At 38.7% G+C, this 21,357-nt stretch overlaps 1 protein-coding gene across 2 annotated transcripts in view; it reads right to left on the bottom strand.

Moving 5' to 3' along the window:
- The window catches only part of SPIRE1 (spire type actin nucleation factor 1), a 191,515-nt gene that overhangs the window by 82,022 nt on the left and 88,136 nt on the right, over positions 1–21,357 (bottom strand). For both annotated transcript variants that reach the window (XM_075533105.1, XM_075533106.1), the window contains 2 exons: positions 15,702–15,827; positions 13,954–14,031 (listed from right to left, as the gene is read on the bottom strand). In XM_075533105.1, coding sequence (XP_075389220.1) covers positions 13,954–14,031; positions 15,702–15,827 — 204 coding nt within the window. The remainder of the gene's footprint in view (positions 1–13,953; positions 14,032–15,701; positions 15,828–21,357) is intronic.

Raw genomic sequence — 21,357 nt, 5'->3', positions numbered from 1 at the left:
ATAGGGGGACAGGAGGAAAGTCAAAGGAAATAGAGGAAAGAGCTGGGAGGCAAAGGGCATTTATAGAGGTCTAGACAAAGACATGTACATATGCAAATATATATATGAGGATGGGGAAATAGATCTATGTGCCTATATTTATAGGTTTAGTATTAAGGTGCTGGAAGGACATTGGGCCTCTACTTAAGTACTCCCTCAATGCAAGAATACTTTCTTCTATTAAGTTGGCACTCTGTGATGCTCACCTTCCCGACACAACTGCTGAAGACAAAGCAGGTGAACAAGCAAATGTGGTGAAGAAAGCTGATGGTGCCCGGCTATCAAAAGATATAGCATCTGGGGTCTTAAAGGCTTAAAGATATATAAGCGGCCATCTAGCTCAGAAGCAACAAAACCCACATGGAAGAAGAACACACCTTCCTGTGTGATCACGTGGTTCTGAAGGGATTAGTTATCAGCCATCAAAGAACAAAAAATCATATCATTGGGTGCACACCTCCATGATACGATCGCTGAGGACAAACAGTGCATAAGCAAATGTGGCGAAGAAAGCTGATGGTGCCCGACTATCAAAAGAGATAGCGCCTGGGGTCTTAAAGGCTTGAAGGTAAACAAGCGGCCATCTAGCTCAGAAGCAACAAAGCCCACATGGAAGAAGCACACCAGCCTGTGCGATCACGAGGTGTCGTAGGGATCAGGTATAAGGCGTCATCAGAAAAAAAAATTACCATAGTGAATGAAGGGGGTAGTGCAGACCCAAAGCCCTTTTGTCAGCCACTGGAGATCCCCTTGCAGAGGGGTCTAGGGGAGGAGACGAGTCAGTCAGAGTGCGATGTAGCACCGATGAAGAATATAGCTTTCCTCCAGTTCCTAAATGTTTCCCACCCCCACCCCCACCCCCAACTATCATGATCCAAATTCTACCTTGCAAGTCTGGATAGAGCAGAGGATGTACATTGATGCAGATAGGAGCTGGAGGCACAGGGTATCCAGGGCGGATGATACCTTCAGGACCAGGGGTGTGAGTGGCGATACTGGGAGGGTAGAGGGAGAGTGGGTTGGAAAGAGGGACCTGATTACAAGGAGCTACATGTGACCTCCTCCGTGGGGAACAGACAACAGAAAAGGGGGTGAAGGGAGACGTCGAACAGGGAAAGATATGACAAAATAATAATTTATAAAATATCAAGGGCTCATGAGGGAGGGGCAAGCAGGGGGGGGGGAAGAGGACTGGATGCAAATGGCTTAAGTGGAGAGCAAATGCTTTGAAAATGATGAGGGCAAAGAATGTACAGATGTGCTTTATACAATTAATGTATGTATGTATTGCGAGAAGAGTTGGATGAGTCCCTAATAAAATGTTCAAAAGAAAGAAAATAGGAGGAAATTATGCTTAGTGAGGTTAGTCAAGCACAAAGGACAAGTACAACATGAGTCCACTGAGGTAAGTACAAACAGCACAATTAGTATAGAGAAAAATGAACATCACATAGTTTCCAGGCTAAGGATCAGGCACTGTGGCAGGTGCCAGACCAAAACCAAGGATGCATGTGTCATCAAGCCATCTTTTCCTCCTCTCTATGCCTTTAAGGCCCACAGAGGAAGGAGGGAAGAAAAAAGATGTTTTTTGGGGAACAGGGTACTAATCCACCCATGGAGAGGGTGTTGTTAATGTTTCTGCAGGAAAGGAAGAGAGCGCAGTCCTCATTTCAGTACACCAATCCTTGTGGATGAAGTAACTGCACAGAGCAGCCTATTAACAGAGAAGACTACATGGCCGGCCCCAGCTTAAGTCCTGATGTTCCCCTCCCTAGATGACAGCGATACAGAGAACAGTACTGAAGATACCGTCTAGGGAGAGTGGTCGGTCTATCCCATCCACAGAGGAACATACTGCGTTAGTCTGGGTAGACTAGAGAAACAAATCCAGGAAGACACTCATATTTGTATAAGAAAGAGCTTTATATAAAAGACCAATTCTATATTGAGAAATATCCCAGCTTAGTCCAGATCAAGTCCATATGTCCAATACTATCCTATATGTCCAATACTAGTCTTTAAGTTCCTCTTTAGACTCACACAGCCATGCAATAATGCCGAATGCATGAAGATCACAAGCCAGTAGGTGGAGAGTCTTGTAGATCTAGGGGCAGTAGAAGAACCTCAGTGTTGGTGTGGGTCTCCATGTGGTTCCTCCAGCTCCAAGGCTCTGGCTCCATCAGTGTCTCCATGTGGCTTGTCAACAGGAATGTCTCACAGTGAGCTATGTATCTCCTTCACGCCTCCAAATGAGGTCATCAAACAGTGAGCTGATTGACAGGCTAAACTCCACCCCTTCACTATTAACAGTCTCAAGGTGACACCAGATTATGCAGCTACCACACATACTAAAAGGGAAAGAGAGAGAGAGTAGACCTCATTCTGCTGAACAAGCCCTGAGGGTGATGTTCCTGCTCAGAACAGTTCAGAGAGGACTGCAAAGCCAGCCCCAGCTTGAGACATGATGTCTCCTCCCTAGATCAAAACACTATAGAGGACAGCACTGAAAATACAGAGTGGGAGAGTTTCAAGTCTGACCTCCCCCAAAGGGAGCAAACTATGAGGGGAGTACAACAGATCAGCAATGGGAACAAAGCCACAAAGTACCAGAGGAATCCTGGAAGTAGACTTCTGAATCGGGGGTGGGGGAGTGGGGATAGCACTTGGCACCTCATCTGAACTGGTTGGGGGATATGCACAAAGGTCAGAATTAGACCTGGAACTATTTATATGCTGATGTTCTCTATCTATATAAGATAGGCAGAATAAGCAATCCCAAGGTAACAGCAATAAGACAGTGGTGAGGGTGGAGGGGGGGGAACAAAGGGGGGAGCAGTATAACCCCACTCGAAGGGAAAAATAAACAGAACTTTAAGTAAATGGGTACACTGAAATGGTGTAAGGTATGGTAAAAATAATAATAATACATATTAAGGCTCAGGGAAGGTGTAGGGTGGGGGAGAGAGGATAATGGGGAGCTGATATCAAGGAGTTCAAGAAGGAAAATATTTTGAAAATAATGATAGCAGAAATTCTACAACTGTGCTTGATCTAATGGAATTTTGGATTGTAACAACATTGGTAAGAGCTCCTGACAACATGTTAAAATTAATTTAAGTGTCGTATTTCATGATAATTTTGCAAATATAACTGATGAAGTTTCTCAAAAATATCTTCAATAACAACTTGTGATTTTAAAAATGTATTTTAGGGAAGGAAAATATGTTTGGAATCTGATTAGGAAAGCAGTTGTACAATTATGTTTGACATGATTGAACTATGGAATGGTATGACATATGTATTAACTCTCAAATCACAGCAAAAAAAAAAAAGCATTAAATGAGTTCTGGGCTCACACTAAATCCTAGCTCTAAATTAAGGACAATTAGTTCTTAAATCATGGCCCTTCTCAATACTTACCTGCATGAAATTTCAGTGAAGATAATAAGGGTGCTAATAATAAGCAAAGTGTGGTGAATAAAGTAGATGGTGCCTGGCTATCAATTGGAATAGTGTCTGGGGTCTTAAAGGCTTCTATTCAAACAAGCAGCCATGTAAGTGAGGAGTCAACTAAGTCCACACAGAAGGTCACCAGCTTCTGTGATCCAAAGATGACAATTACAAAATTCGAATATGGTAAAAAGAAAAGTAGCAGAGCTAAAATTATGCACACCCAATTTGTAGAAGGCTATGGAAGACAGTAGGAGCCAAAGCCCATCTGCAGATTATTTAGTCAGACGAAGCCATGGGCAGATCTGCTCTAGCCAAAGGCAAGAGTCCCCGAATAGCCTTACTATCAGGCAGAGAGAAATGTAATCTTGTTCATGCTGGATCAAATTTTATACCTGGCCAGTTTACCATGCTGGATCAAATTTTATACCTGGCCAGTTTACCACCCCTATAGACATGGCCTGAATTTGTACTGGGTGCCAGTATCTCTTAGTTGTTTCGTGACAGAGATTGCTTCTATGGGTTTTTCAATGTTGATGGGGTTCTTCTTCTGCATTGTTTGTATTTTTGTTCTTATATGATCTTATCCTCACCACATTAGTGCAATTTGTTGTTTTCTGTTGGGTATCCCAGCTGCGAAGCACAGGAGGGGTAGATACATACTGATAACCAATACAAGTGGTTATAGGGAACGTGAGTGGGGACAGCGGCCAATATAGAGGGAAAGGGGATCTTGGGAATAAATAATGAAGGCAGGAGGAGGGGAGGGAGCACTGGAATGATTGTGAATGCATAACTCATTTTAAAGGTGATTTACATTTAACCGTGGGCAGGGGAGTGGGGAGGAGAATGCTTTAAGATTGATGTGGTGATCAAAGACCCAGAACAAAAAATCATATCAATGTGAATGAGGGGGAGCACGGAGTGGATACCCAAAGTCCATCTGCAGACAATTGGACATACCCTTACAGAAGAGTCACAATGAAGACACAAGCCAGTCAGGGTGCAGTATAGCACTGATGTAACGTACAATTTTCCTCAAGTTCTTTAATGCTTCCTACCCCCTACTATCATGACCTCAATTCTACCTTACAAATCTGACTAGACCAGAGCATGTACACTGCTACAGACAAGAGTTCGCAACACATGGAATCCGGGGCAGATAAACTCCTCAGGACCAATAAATAATGAGGACAGACATACCATGAAGGTAAGGGGAAGGTAGGTGGAGAAAGGGGGAACCGATCACAATGATCTACATATAACCTCTTCCTAGGGGGATGGACAACAGAAAAGTGGGTGAAGGAAGATAGCAGTCAGTGTAAGACATGGGGGTAAAATTATAAATTATCAAAGGTTCATGAAGGAAGGAGGGTGGGGGAGGGGGAAAATGAGATGCTGATATCAAGGGTTCAAGTAGAAAAAAATGTTTTGAAAATGATGATGGCAGCATATGTAAAAATGTGCTTGACACAATGGATGGATGAATGGATTGTGGTGAGTTATAATAGCCTCCAATAAAATGATTTTTTTAAAAAGATTGATGGGGTGATTGTACAATTCCCCTTGATATGATTGAATGATTGAACTATTCAGTGGTGTGATATGTAAACCATGTGCCAATAACACTGTTGGGATAAATAAATATTTTATTTATTTCTCCAAAAAGAATATGCTGTTGCTGTTAGGTGCTGTTGAGTTAGTTCCAGTTCAAAGCAACCCTATGTACAAAGAATAAAGCACAGACAAGTTCTGTACCAGCTTCACAACTGTTATGTTATATTTGAGTCCATTTTTGCAGCCACTGTATCAGTTAAGGGACTGGGGTCCTCCTTTTTTTTTATTGACTGTCTACCAAGCATGATGTTCTTACCAGGGACTGGTCCATCTAGATAACATATTGAAAGTATTTGAAAAGAATTGACATCCTCATTTCTAAGGAGCATTCTAACTAGACAGATTTCTTCATCCTTCTCAGAGTCTACAGTATATTCAAAGGTGGGGACTTTTTTTTTCCTGCAAAGGGCCATTTGGATATATATAACATCATTCGAGGGCCACACTGGTCAAATATCTAGTTAACTAACGTGATGTGATGGCTGGAACTACTTCTCTTTGGTGAGGCCTGTGATGTTAAGTGTGATTGTACCTCTCTTTGGTGAGGCCTGTGATGTTAGCTGTGATTGTACTTCTCTTTGGTGAGGCCTGTGATGTTAGGTGTGATTGTACTTCTCTTTGGTGAGGCCTGTGATGTTAGGTGTGATTGTACTTCTCTTTGGTGAGGCCTGTGATGTTAGCTGTGATTGTACTTCTCTTTGGTGAGGCCTGTGATGTTAGGTGTGATTGTACTTCTCTTTGGTGAGGCCTGTGATGTTAGGTATGATTGTACTTCTCTTTGGTGAGGCCTGTGATGTTAAGTGTGGTTGTACTTCTCTTTGGTGAGGCCTGTGATGTTAGGTGTGATTGATGATTTCATAGTCCAGACAGTCCTCCCCTGGCTATATTTAATATTCGTCACCAACACCATAGGTCAAAGGCATCAATTATTTGCTTTTATTTAGTCAATGTTGAGCTTTTTCATGCATGAGAAGATTGAAAATACCATCCCTTGGATCAGGTATACCTTAGTTCTGATTCCTGAAGCAAATTTTCCCAGTTCGAGATGCTTGATTTCTTGATTGCTGATTCCATAGGAATTGATTGTGGATCCTGAAATGAGGTCCTTGGTAACTTCAAATGAAGTCCGTAGTAACTTCAATCTATTTATCCCAATGTTGTCTATTGATCTAGCTGTCAAGATTTTGTTTTCTTTATTCTTTGATCTTCATCGGTGTTTCAAGACCCCTTTATTTTCAGCAAGCAAGGTGCGTCATCTGCATATCACATGTTGCTTATTAGTCTCCCTTTAACCCTTCTGTTAAATTCTTCATATAATCTAGTTCCTTAGATTATTTGCTTAGCATACACACAGAAAAAGTATGGTGAAAAGATACAACCCTGACACACACTTATCCTGATTTTAAACCACATAACATCACCTAATTCTATTCTTGGTCTATGTACCAGCTCTGAATGAACACAATTTTACATTCCAGTTTTTCACAATGTTATCCACATTTGTTGTGTTCTATAATCAACTGAGATAGCATAGTCAATAAAACATAGGTAAACATCTGATATATTTTACTTTCAGCTAACATCTATCTGACATCAGCAATGAAATTCCTAGTTCCATGTCATCTTCTGAATGAATCTTGAATTTCTGTCAATTTTCTGTCCATATACCACTGTAATCATTTTTAAAATTATCTTTAGCAAAATTTAATTTATATGTGATAAGAGGATCCTTGTCAGTGTAGTGGTTACACATTGGGCTGCTAACTACAAGGTTAGCAGTCCCAAACCACCAGCTGCTCCTTAAGGGAAAAACAATGCTTTCTATTCTCTTAAATAGTCAGTCTTGGAAACTCACAGGGGAAGTTCCACCTGCCCTAGAGGGACTCTGTGAGTCAGAATTGACTCGATGGCAGTGAGTTTGATTTGGGTTTTGGTGATACTACTTACATTATTGGGTAATTTTTTGCATTGTTTAATCTCCTTTCTTTGGGGATTGCACAAATATGGATTACGTTCAATAACCAGATCAAATAGTTGTTTTCTAAATTTCTTGATGAGTGCTTTCAGCATTGCATCTATTTGCTGAAACATCTCAATTGGTAGTCAGTCAATTCCTCAAGACTTGTTTTTTGCCAATGTCTTCTATGCAATTTTGACTTCTTTCAAGAGCATCAGTGCTTAATCAGATGGCACAATGACTGCACAATGAGTCATGAATTGTTCAATACTTTTCCATAGAATCCTTCGATATTACAACGCAGCACTGATTTTTTTCTCCAGTTCTTTGAGTTTAAATACTGCCAAATGTACCATTTGTTTTTCTAATTCCAGATCTGTGCACATTTCATTATCATACTTTGTCGCCTCAAGCTGTACTTTGAAATACTATGCTCAGCTCTTTTACCTTATCGTTTCTTACATCTGCATTGTCTACTCTATGCTGAAGAGACAGTGTCTGCCTTTCTTCTGACATTCATTTTGGTCTTTTCTAGTTTTTAATGACCTTGTGCTTTCTTCATGTATGCTCTTGATGTCATACCCCAATTTTGTGCTCTTCAGTCATCAAGGTTCAATACATCAAATCTATTCTTAAAGTCATTTCTAAATTCAGATGGAAATATACTCAATGTTGTACTTTGAGTCTCATTAACTGATTTTCATTTTCTTTGTGATCCAAGTGAATTTAATGAGAGTTCAAAGAAGCTGCAGATTTTACGTGGCACCCATAGGATTCCCTTTGACCATGCGGCCTGGCAGAGACTGCTCAGTCACGCAAAGATCTTTCTCCCAAGTTTCCTCCGAAACAAGACGACCAGACTGATTTTCATTTTCTTCAGCTTCAATTTAAACTTGCATATGACGTTTATGATGGTGGCCCCTTATATTTTTTCCAATTGATATTGTACTTCTCTACAACTCTTCCCTCAGATATGGCCAACTTGAATCTTATGTATTTCATCCAGAAGCACATGTGTTTTTCAGTTGCCATTTGTTATGGAAAAATGTTTCCAATAAATATGTCACTGGTCTTCCAAAGTTGTTATTGTAGCCATGAACAGCAATAGAAAATAGTGACAGGTGATGAGACCAACAGGTTGGAAGGTACTCAAAATATAACTGGCGAAGAACTCTATCCTCACATTACAGTCAACATTGATGATGTGGATGGAGTAAAATTTTCAGTACCTCTATTAGCTGATGGGGAATGACTCAAAATGAAAGGAAAACAGTTGCAAACATCTGAGGTATGTATAAAATATTAATCTAGAAAAATTGGAAATTGCAAAGAATGAAATGGAATGCATAAGGATTGATATCTAAGCACTGGTGAGTTGAAATGAACAGGTATTAGCCATTTGAAATCTGATAATATAGTCTACTATGCCTGGAATGATGGCTACATTGAAGAGTCACATCATATTCATCATTCAAAAAATATTTCAAGATCTTTTAAGTACAATACTGTAAGAGATAATACCTTACAATATACTTACAAGGAAGACAAATTATCATAACTATTATTCAACCTTACTCACAAACCATTACTGACAAAGATGTAGAAAATGATGATTTCTACCAATTCTATAATCTGAAATTGTTCAAGCATACAATCAAGATGCATTAATAATTACTAGTGACTGGAATGTGCAAGTTAGAAACAAACACGAATCAGCAAGTATAAAACATGGCTTTGTTGACAGAAAAAATTATGAGACACCTATTATTGTGATAAGGATCCCTGGTGACATAAAGGGCTAAGTGTTGGGCTCCTAATTGGAATATTGGTAGTTTGAACCCAGGCAAGTCAGTCTGCTTCCAGAAAAATTTATAGCCTTGGAAACCCTATGGAGAAATTAACTTCTATCACAGTCTCTATGAATTGGAATTCATTCAATGGCAGTGGATTTCATTTTCCTTTGGGGGATATTTTGACATATCTATTAAATTCCCTTAAACTATTTATATTTTAAAATAATCTTAAATCTGACTATTAAAAATGTTCCAATTTTCTTAAAACACATAGACTTCTCTCTTGGAATAGTTTTAACCCCAATTTCTTTACTATTTCTACATTCTTTTAAGATTCAACTCAGATATTATCTTACCTTTTAAAATATTGTCTCTTCTAGCTGTAAACCTAGGAAATCCAGGACAGATAAACCCCTCAGGCCCAATAATAGGAGTAACGATACCAGAAGGGGAAGGGGATGGTGGGAGAGAAAGGGGGAACCAATCACAATGATCTACATATAACCCACTCCCCAGGGGAAGACAACAGAAAAGTGGGTGAAGGGAGACATTGGTCAGTGTAAGACATGAAAAAATAACAATAATTTATCAATTATCGTGGGTGAGGGAGGAAAAAAAATGAGGAGCCATTACCAAGGGTTCAAATAGAAAGAAAATGTTTTGAGAATGATGAAGTCAACAAATGTAAAAATGTGCTTACACAATGGATGGATATATGGAATGTGATGAGTTGTACGAGCCCCCAATAAAATGATTTTTTTTAATTATCTACATGAGACCAAAAAATAAATAAATTATCTACACGAGACCAAAAGGTCAACAATTACTCTAAAGCAAGGAAGGAAAGCCAATTGCTGAAAACAAATATCCACAACAGAATTAATGATAATGTTGACATAATGTGAACAATGTAATTAACTTCACTGGACAATTTTTGTAGTACTTATTAAATGAGGATTAAATTGCTGTGTAAACTTGTACAGAAACAAAATACTACTTATAATATTAAAAAAGATTGTCTCTTCTATCTATCTAGTCATCAATGTAGTTGCTGTTAGGTGTCATTGAGTCAATTCTGACTTACAGCAACCCTATGTACCACAGAATAATGAAAAGGTAAATAGACTTAAAAATTATGATACAGAATAGTCCTCAACAACAACAAAAATAAACGATTGACTCAGGCAACATGGATTCAATCTAAAATTACATGTACTGCATGAGGCAAACCCAAACCAACTTAATAATTTAAAACAACTTAACAAAAAACACAAAGTAGGAAGCCTCTCGAGCTATAACAGAACACAGTAGTTAAAACTACCTGGTACTGGTGTGATGATAGATACATTGACTAATAGAAGAGAATAAAGAACCCAGAAATAATTACATGCACCTACAGACAACTAACTGCTCATTGATAAAAGCGCACGAAAACAAAGTGGTGTTGGCGGCAGACCCTGCACCGCGGCAGGACCGCCAACTGCATGGCTGCCAGGCCCCTGCGGCGTTAGCCCCAGCCAACAAACCGGAGCCTTGGTGCTGGAGCAGTGGTCACCTCCACCTTCAAGACGCCCTGCCCTGTGCGTGGTGAAGGTGCGTCTGCAGGCCCAGCGCCCCTCGATGGCCACCGGTGAGTGCCCGATCTGGGATCTTGATGGTAGCCAGGGGCCTCCTGGAGCTACCTCCCAGGCCGCCCTCTAGAAACTAGGGTGTCTCCTACACCAAATAGAAGTACTTCCTGTCCTGCCACAGCCTCGTGGAGCCCCTCCACGTGGGCCCACATGTGCATGCGTGCCACCTGGTTCCAGGATCCCACCCGATTCACCATGGATACCTCTGGCAACCTTGCGGGACATGAGGGCGTCTGGACCCTGTGGAGCAGGCTCCCGCCACCCTCCCTGGTGAAGGGCTGGCTCAGTGGGCCCAGGTCGAGGATCAGACAGACATCTGAGGACATCAGCTTTGTGGCTGGCAGCATCTCAAGGGCAGTGGTCAGCCATCCTGAACCTGCCCTTCCACGTGAAGACTCAGAGCCGGTTGCGCTGGGCACAGTGGAGGCCAGCCTGGAACCAAGGGCTCTTTGCAGGCTTCCTGCCACAGATCATCAAGGCTGCTCCCTTCTGTGCCATCATGATCTGCACTTAAGAGTTTGGCATATGCTTCTTCTACAAGCTCAATCAGCAACGGCTGCCAGGCCCTTGAAAGGGGCCAGGGGACTCCCATCTCCTCCGATGAGTGTAGGCTGAGCCAAGTGCCTTCTCCTCAACACTGAGGGATGGGCCCTGCAGCCTCTCCCGCCAGACCACCCTCAGGTCCCCCTCAGACCGAATCTTCCTCCCGCACTGGCCCCACACCCAAGACTCAGGGATCCTCTTTCTCACCCCCAAAGTTCAACACTAAACTTGCTACCTGAGCCCCCGTAGGTTTTCTGTAACTGGGCCTGCCTCAGTCTCCCCTACAGCCATTAAATTCCTTACGTTTGAAGATTTTTAAAAAAATGGTGCTGGCAAAATAGGACCTCACTCTGTAAACAAACAAATCACGGTTCATGTCTCATCCCATGTATACAAATGGACACAAGATGGGTCAAAGGCATAAATGTAAGCCCTAGAGCAGTGATTCTCAACCTGTGGGTCGCGACCCCTTTGGGGGGGGGGTTGAATGACCTTTTCACAGGGGTCGCCTAAGACCGTCGGAAAAAAACACCTATTTCCAATGATCTTAGGAACCGAGACATTGTTCCTCTTCCATCTCCAGGCACGTCTGCCCACATGCAGATACGCCCACATACGAGTACCCAGGATAATGACATCATAGCACCAACCCCATCATATACACCCCATACAAATACAGGTGTATGTGACAGGGTTGGCGCCATAATGTACTTATGCAGATCAGTCACACATGTGTAGGGAGCAGCTACTGTGTAGAAAGCACCTAAAAGCAGCTACTGCCCATTCACAGAAGACCGTTCACAAAGTTGAAGATGTTCCTGAGACAGCACAAGAAGGGTTCATTGAACTTATTAACAGCAATGCTACAAAAAATGATTTCTCTACAATGCCAGTTATAAAATTCTGGATCAAGTGTTTGCCGTAATATCCTGTTCTGAGACTGTGCTGCATCTTCTTCCATTTCCAACAACTTATCTTTGTGAAACAAGGTTTTCTAGCTTGTTGGTTATCAAGTCGAAATACAGAAGTAGACTTGTGGAAAATGATTTTCGTTGTGCTCTTGCAAAGACTGTCCCAAGAATTTCTCATCTGGTGAGAAAGAAGCTATCTCAACCTTGGCTTTTTACGCATACTGTAGTAAAATGTAGGAATGCAGTTTACTGTTGTTATATTAAGAAGGTTACCCATGCTACACCATGCTTCAAGACAAAATTTCAGTTACTTGTAATTAGAAATATTTCACAATTACATAGTTTTTGTCAGTCATCACTATGCTTTCATTATGTTTAATTTGTAACAATGAAAAAAAATCCTACATATCAGATATTTACATTATCATTCATACCAGTAGCAAAATTACAGTTATGAAATAGCAATGAAAATAATTTTATGGTTTTGGGTCACCACAACATGAGGAATTGTATTAAAGGGTCGCAGCATTAGGAAGGTTGAGAACCACTGCCCAAGAGTTATAAAAATCGTCAACTAGAAAATAAGGATAAATGTAAGAGTCCTGTTGTTGTTGTTGTTGTTGTTAGGTGCCACTGACTCCGAATGACTCTATGTACAGCAGAACAAAACACCACCTCATCTAGTGTCAGCCTCACACTTGTTCTTATGTTTGATCTCATTATTACAGCCACTGTATCAATCCATCTTGTTGAGGGCCTGTTTTTTGTTTGTTTGTTTGTTTGTTTTTTGCTGCCCCTCTACCTTACTAGCATCATGTCCTTTTACATGTCCTGACAACATGCGCAAAGTACATGAGGTAAAGTCTCACTATCAAACACAATGAAGGAAGTACATATGGTAGAAGACAAAATAGATAACTAGGACCTATTAAAAATAAAACACTTATGTGCATTAAAAGAGTAAAAAGAAAACCCAGTGGCCAAAGGAAAAAGTGGGCAAAGAACATGAACAGCCAGCTGGTTCAACATTAATGACATCCAGATGACTAACAAACACCTGAAAAAATGCTCACAATCATAAGCCACCTGAGAGATGCAAATCAAAGCAATGATATCATCTTACACTGACTATGATAACAAATACACCATATTTAACAGAATAGGAAATAAATGCCTGAGAGAGTGTGGGGTAACTGGCACCCTAATATACTACTGGTGAGTCTGTGAATCTGTACAACTATTGTGGAAAGTGAGATGGTACTACATCAACCAACTGAGAATAGAAGTTCCATGTGATTCAGCAATATCGCTGTGCTGAGTATATATCCTAAAGAAGTAAGAGTCAAATGAGCAGACATATGAACACACATGTGCATCTCAGCATTCTTCACAGTAGGAAAAACTTGAAACAGCCTAAATGCTTACCAGTAAAAGAAAATGATAAATAAAATTTAGTGCACACACAATGAAATACTATGCATTGCTAAAAAAAAAAAATCAATGATGAAACCATGAAGCACCTCATGCCCTGGACAGAACCAGAGATCATTAAGCTTTGTGAAACTGGTCAATCAAAAAGGGCAAACATTGTTTGACACCACTATTATAAGGATAAAAATTAAGACAAAGACTTGCATACCCAAAGGAACAGGCTTCAGAGGCTACCAAATGGGTGCTGTAATGAGTAACAAAATGCTATTATTGTTACTCAATTATGATGCAAAGATAATTAGTGTGTCTGGAAGTATGTGCTTTTTATGCGCAGGAAGGTAAACGATACTACATACTGAGACTTACCTTTGACCGACACTGGATATAAACCATACCACAGTTTCAACTTATGTAAAATTAGATGTAAAGATAGACTTAGGAATGGAACTCATTCGTAACCTAAGGGATACTTGTAATTTAAATTCATACTACAGTTCTTAAAAGCTATGCTGGCTATTATGTTATTTATATATGTAAATTCTTAAAAGCTACAGAACTGAAAGCATATCAAATTATTTTACCCAGTCAGCATTTTTCAGCTCATCGAGGTCTGTGCTAGATTTATCGCTCTTTTCCATTTCTTGTATCTTCTTCAGATTCTACCAATTAAAATAAAAAGAAGGAAAATTTTATTAAGCTACATTCTCATACTAAAATTCCTAGCATATCTTTGGATAAAATATGCAATGTATAGTCTACTGAAGATGACACAGAGTTTAATTTTCTATAAAGTTTGAAGTCAATAATAGAATAAAGGACTCCAGAGGGACAGAGGGGGATCGCATATGGAGCTCCAGGATGGCAAAAGGCCATGAATTTCAAAAGCACAGAGACTTGGAGGAAGCCAGAGAGTAAAACTCCTGCCTCCCTACCCTCCAGTCCCATCATGTCAGTCTGAGTCACGTACCTTAGAATTTGGAAGTGTCATACCAAAGATTTTTCCAACTACTGAAATAACATGTTATTAAAACCACTAATAATAAAAAAAATTTGAAACCCCCACACACAAAAATCTGCTTTCCTTGTAGGCCTTTTGTGTTAAATGTTCACTTACAATATTAATTGTTTCTAAGCCATGCTGACATCTTCTTGCTTATCATTTACATCTAATCCATCAATAAGACTCATAGAGAATACTTTCTTTCTCTCCCTCTTTTTAACTGAAGTTCTTTTCATCTGTATTACAATTCTTTTAATACAAACAGTATCTGCCCTGGACACTCTCCTCTCACCTGCACTACATAATCTCTATCAAGGACACTTTCCTCTCTTCCCCCTTATGCCTGCTCTCTATCTTGAACAGGCCTCTCTCTCAAATCCTCACACCTGTTCTCTGCTATGGACATTCTTCCTATCTAACCACCGTGACTGGTACCCACTCTGGACACTCTCCTCCCTCCCCCCCTCCCCTCACTTGGTTTCTACACTAGAGGTTCGCTTCTCCTCGCCGCCCCCCGCCCCCCACCTGAACTCTGCTTTGGATGCTCTTTTTCTCACCACTCCCTGGCTGGTTTCTTTCATTACCTAGTTTGCCTTTTCCTTCAGATATCAGATTCAGCAAAATCACCAATACCTTCAGGATAGCTTCCCTACCACCTTAACAAAGTCAAATCGTTGTACTATATAACTTTATGTGAGTCGACATTGACTTGGCGGCAATGAGTTTGGTTTTTAAGTTTTCCTCTATAGCTCTTCTTATTACTGCAATTCTACATCCATTTAAGTGAATATTTGTATCCTCTCAAACCAAACGAAAATAGTGACACTGGTTGATGCTTAATATGTATTTGTCAAGTACCTATATACTTGAGTATAATCTGACCCGAGCATCAGCTGAAGCACCTAATTTTACCACAAAAACGGCATTAAAAAACGTGCTTAAAACCTCGGCTTATACACGAGTATATATGGTAGTTAAATAAATTCTAGTTAATAAAGTATCTTCATACAACATTCCTCTAGTTCTTTAATGCTTCCTCCCTGATACCAAGGGCTCAAGTAGAAAGAAAATATTTTGAAAATGATGGCAAAATAGGTACAAATGTGCTTGACACAATGGATGTAAGTATGGATTGTGATAAGAGTTGTAAGAGCCCCCAATAAAATGGTTTAAAAGAAAGAAAATATTTTACCAAATGGATTGACAGTATTAATACTTTGAATACTTTTTAAATTGTGAAGGGGCTTTTATTCCCATTTTTAAACACTCATCAAAAGGATGCTAATGAAAGAATACACAATGTTGAAAAGACAGGTCTGTGAAACTTACCTCCTTTGCACTCTTAATTTTAGTCAGAAAGGTATGTAGCTCCATTGTTTCTGCAAATAGTGCCCGGCATACTGCCTGATAATGATTTGGTGCCTCTGATTCAGTTGGGAGATGAACAGCACATAACTACAAAATAGGACATTGAAATAATCCATTTATTTGGGGGTTTTAGTACCTTAAAAACCAATATACTCAATATATATGTATCTTCATATCATGAGATATGGTATGATGGTATCATGGTAATCCCTATCATCAAAACAAACAACAAAACTTTATCACATCAAGTCAATTCAGAATCATAGGGAAGCATACATTAAGCCCATCAGTAAAGTCTATACAATTATATGGGGAAGTGGTCCAAAACACAGATGAGCTTACTGAAATTAATTAGCTTTTATCTTAAAATTAGAGTCTATATTGGGGTTTTCATTGGAAGAACAAAAGAACTATATTTATTGAATACTGATCACAGCTTAGTTACTAACGGCTAAGGAATGGCTAAGGACTGGACTCAACTCAATGGCAGTGAATTTGGTTTTCTGGGTTTTTTTGAAGGAGCCATTATCTACTAACTGAAAAGTCACTTCTGGGAGAAAAGATCTGGCAAGTTGCTCCTGTAAAGAGTATAGGCTGAGAAACAATAGGTTGCTTTAAGTTGGAATCAACTCAACAGCACACTGAAACAACAGTGACTTGAACCCACTAGTAGATCACCAAAATGCCTTGGTGATCTTCTGAAAAGATTACAGCAAAGAAAACCCTATAAAGCAATTGCACTCTGTAACAAATGAGGTCCCCATGAATTGGAAATGACTTGACAGTGTGTTTGTTTTCATTTTCTTAATTTATTGAATATTTATCATCTTCTAAGTACAATGTTTAATATAACACATACAACATGAAAGCATACTGTCATTTACTCCACATTACCCGAAATTATCTTTATTTTACAGTGAAAGGAATTTAGGTTAAGGGTCAAGTAACTTATCCACAGTTATGTTATTTGTATTAAAAAGCTGTATTTCTCCCATACCTATTAAGTTTAGAAAACCTGACTTTTAATACACTTACTGAACATAGATATTTTATTATATTGTAGTAAGCACTACTAAAAACAAGATTTCTTTGTAGCTTATAGCATTTTTCATAATGAAGTTTTAAATTTTTTATTTTAATAAGCATCTTATGCATTTTAATAACTTTTATAAATACATTCTCAAAAAAATTTTGTTTGAGTAGGTTCTTATTGCAATAGTATGAAAAACAGGCTATAAGCTGGTTCATTAAGAATCATGAAAGAACCTCAGATATTAATTCAGTCATCTGTACTGAAATACTTTTAATCAGTATTTTAAAATGCAGCAAATAGCCCCTACAATAAAATATAATGATGTTTACTGATTCATTACAGTGGTTAATTTAAGTGTCATCTACACAGTCTTCTCAATTGGCCCTTTAAGTACATCCTCCACTCACTAACTTCTTTAAAAGATTTTAAATTAATTTTTCATTGTGAATTAAAATTTGCTTCATGTTTGATCAGGGAGGGCTTGTAATGGGGTTATATTTGAGACCATTTACATTACACCACTCAACACGCAGCAGTTCAAGCCACTCCTCAGTTATCCCTGTATCCTACCTCACGACCACCCCAATTTCCCTTCTCTTTTTATGGATTTCTATACTTACTCTCAATTAAGTCAATTCCTGTCAAACTTCTAGTAAAATTGCTTCTTTATCTCAACCTAGCCCTCCTCCTTTGGGAATCTCCAAAGTTTGTTTCCTGTGCTTTGCACATCTGCCTTCAATTTTATCTTATAATAGTAATCTCATAAAGTATTTGTCCTTTGTTATTGACTAACTTCACTCAGCATATTGTTTTCTAGGACGTGACTCATGACTAGGTCATCCTGGTCAGGTGATCTCCATCAAGGACACACCTAAGGCAAGCCCTAAAGGAAGACTGCCTTTCCCTGGGCTGGTTGGGATGCCAATCGTAGTAATCCACCTCTTTCTTTTTGAAACAGTTTTATTGGTATATAATTATCATATCGTACAATCCAGTGATTCAATCCTATTAAGAATAGTTGTACATGAATGCCAGCAAATGTAATACAGCAATTAAGAGACAAAAAGTAGCAGAACAGATAAGAAAATTAAGACTCATCAATATGCTGCCTATAAAAAACCTTAGACATTAATACAAAAATAGACTAAAAATCAAAGGATGGAAAAGTACATCAACAACCAAAAACAGCAGGAATGGCAGTATTAATCTCTGATAAAACAGATACCAAACACAATCTATTATGAACGACAAAGAAGGGCAAATATTATTGAAAGAACAACAGAAGAGGAAGATAAAACCATATACGCATCTAATGAAAGTCTCAAAATAAGCCATTCATACTTAGATGTCAAGAACAGATGGGATGCTTTGAATACTAATTACCAAAGACCAAACAAGTTGCCAGATTATATGATGTAAGCATACCGTATATGAAGAATGCAAAAGGCTGTTAAAGAAAACAGAGAAGGGACAAAAGAACAGGGAAGCAATTCTGAAACTTGCTCCAGAATAGAGGAATTAAAGCAAATTGAATAAATAATCAAGTAAATGAGCTGAACAGAAATTTTCAAAGGACAGCTAGAGAAGTGTTATATTGACAGAGTAGAATACAACTGACAATGTATTACAAAGGCAGATGCAAAGACTGGAGTTGGAAAAATAAAAGGGAAGAAGGTTCTCGGTATTTCTCAAGCTGAAGAACCGGAGAAAGAATTCGAGCCTCAGTTAGCAGCAGTACTAAAGGATTCTAATAGCAGAACAATGAATGATGCAAAAGCACCAAATGAAGATGGAGATAATCATACACAATCACTATACCAAAATGAATTGGTCAACATTCAATCCTTTTAAGAGGTTGCATATGATCAAGAACTGGTGGTACTGAAGGAAAACGGTCAAGCTTACCTGAAGATATTGGTAAAAAAACAAGGCAATAGGAATTGGCAAATGTGAAATGAGAAGCCTTATAAAACAGACAGAACTTTCATCTATGCCATGAAATTTGGAAGACAGCTACCAAATACACTCAAGTATAAGTCGACCCAAATATTAGCCGAAAGAAGCATTTAATTTTACCACAAAAACTGCATTAAAAATGTGCTGGAAAACTCGGCTTACTCATGAATATATACAGTACTTGTTTAATCGACTGGAAGAGATTCATCTTTTTGCCCATTTCAAAGAAAAGTGATTCAATAAATGAAGGAATATCATTCATGTTTGAATAAAGGTAATGCAAACAAGGTGGCAGCAGTCTATTGCCAAGGAACTGTCAGAAATTAAAGCCACATTCAGAAGAGAAAGTGGAACAAGGAGTATCATCACCACTGTTATGAGTCTGTCAGAGAATGCTAGAAAGATATTTACCATTGTTTTATTCATTACCCAAAGCTTACACTGTGTGGAGCATAATTACAAGTTATAATACTTGTATAACCCTGAAAAGAATGGGAATTATAAACATTTATTTGTACTCATGGAGAATTTATACATAGACCAAGAAGCAGCTTATAATCAGGAAAGGTGTACATCAAGGTTGTATCCTTTCAACAAATTTATTCAATCTACATGCTAAGAAAATAATACAAGACGATTTTAAAACTGCAATGCACAGATGACTGAACCTTGCTTGAGGACTTGAAGTACTTACTGGATTACACCTCAATGAGTGAGTGAGTGTGTGTGTGTGTGTGTGTGTGTGTATTAAAAATCATCACAATAGAGGCAATATTGAAGTTATCAAGGATTTCATTTTATATAGGTCCATAATCAATGCTCATGGAGGAAGTATCAACTCTAAGAAAAAGATCTCTTTACTGTGTTAAAAAGATCTCTTTACTGTGACATTTTTCAATTACCTTATAAATCATGCAAAAGCTGGACAATGAATAAAGAATTAACTGATGAATTTGAATTATGGTTTTAGTGAAGAATTTTAAATATACTATGGACTGTTAGAAGAATGAACAAATCTCTCTTGAAGAAAGTACAGCCAAAATTATTCTTAGAAGTGAAGATGATGAAACTTCAGGTCATCTATCTTGGACATGTCATCAGGAACCTGTCACTGCACCAGGATGTCATGTTTGGTAAAGCAGTGTGTCAGTGAAAAAGAGGTAGATCTTCAATTAAATAGACTGACACAGTGACTGTTAACAATGGGCTTAATTAAGCACAGTAAGGATGGAGCAGCACAGGCCATGTTTTCTTCTGTTGTAATATCGAGTTGCCACCATGCCTGTGTAAAGTAATTAGGTAGCAGGTATTTTACAATTTTCATACAAGAAAAATGTTGGATAATGAAACAGCTGCTAAGTGAGGAACTTATATAGATGTAGGATATGTCTATCCATAAGAGTAGGGGGTCTATGGATTGTGATAAGAATTGTATGAGCCCCCAATAAAATGATTTAAAAAAAAAGAGTAGGGGCCATGTGTATGTTGTTTATTGCTATATTCCCAGCACTTAAAAGTATTTTGTAAGTAGTAAACCTTATCAAGTATTTATTTAATCAGGCACTACATTAGATATTTTGCACTGATTGTTATCTAATGTATACTAGAAAATTCAAATATATATTATTCACATTTTATGTAAGAATAAAGATCACAGGATTAAATAATCTAGGTTAACATAGTTGTTCTAGAAATGGAAAAAGTGTTGAGTTTAAACCTAGGCTTCATAAGACAACAAAGTCTGTATTTAACTATGATTTACTCTTTCTTAAACTTTTTTTCAGGTATGTGGGATGAGGTAAGTCACATAAACTTTCATAGTCTCATTTTTTAAATAGTTAGAAGAACGCTTATTTAATCGACCTCTATAAGGATCAGATAGAGTACAAGAATGGAAATGAAAGCTCTCAAACTATAACATAGCATGCATTTTTAAAAGGTTGCCAAGGGGGTTCTGGGAAGATGGTAGAACAACCAAACAATAGCCTGACCATCCTTTAAAAATGTAGCAAGAAAAACAGTAAGGAAATAGTGTCTGTCTTTTGATGAATTCTTTAGTGGAGAGTGGAGGAAAGCAGTGGGAAACTGCAGACAAGCAAGAATTAACAAACTGAAGAAAAATTGCTCCTCCTATTGTGTTGGTTGGGTTGACGAGAGAAACAAATCCAATGACACTCATACATGTTTAAGAATGAGCTTTGTATCAGGAAGTAATTATATATCAAGAAAGCATCCTAGCCCAGTCCAACTAAAATCCCTAAGTCCTTCTTCACACTCAAGAAGCCACATGCAACGATGCAGAATTCAGGAAGATGACAGGCCAGTGGGTGCAGAGTTATGTGGATTCAAGGTCGGTAGAAACATGGCAGGGCTCTGGCAGCTCTACTGTCCAGCAAGCAGCAAAGAGAAGGGGTGAATAAAAAAGGAGGTTCCCTGGGTTCTCCTTTTGAGCCCATACAGGTTTGATTCCACTCCATAGCCAGGAGGTTCCCGTTGACATAAAATTATCCAACACCACATCTACCCTCCCTGTCCCTTCCCTATTCATTTGGGATGTACGCTGCTGTGAACTGAGACAATAATGCACTCACACCCCCAATAGTCTGCTTCTCTGATTACCAGAGCCCC

Source organism: Tenrec ecaudatus, chromosome 15 (assembly GCF_050624435.1).
Source record: "Tenrec ecaudatus isolate mTenEca1 chromosome 15, mTenEca1.hap1, whole genome shotgun sequence".
NCBI lineage: Eukaryota > Metazoa > Chordata > Mammalia > Afrosoricida > Tenrecidae > Tenrec > Tenrec ecaudatus.
This window is presented reverse-complemented; position numbering and strand designations above follow the sequence as displayed.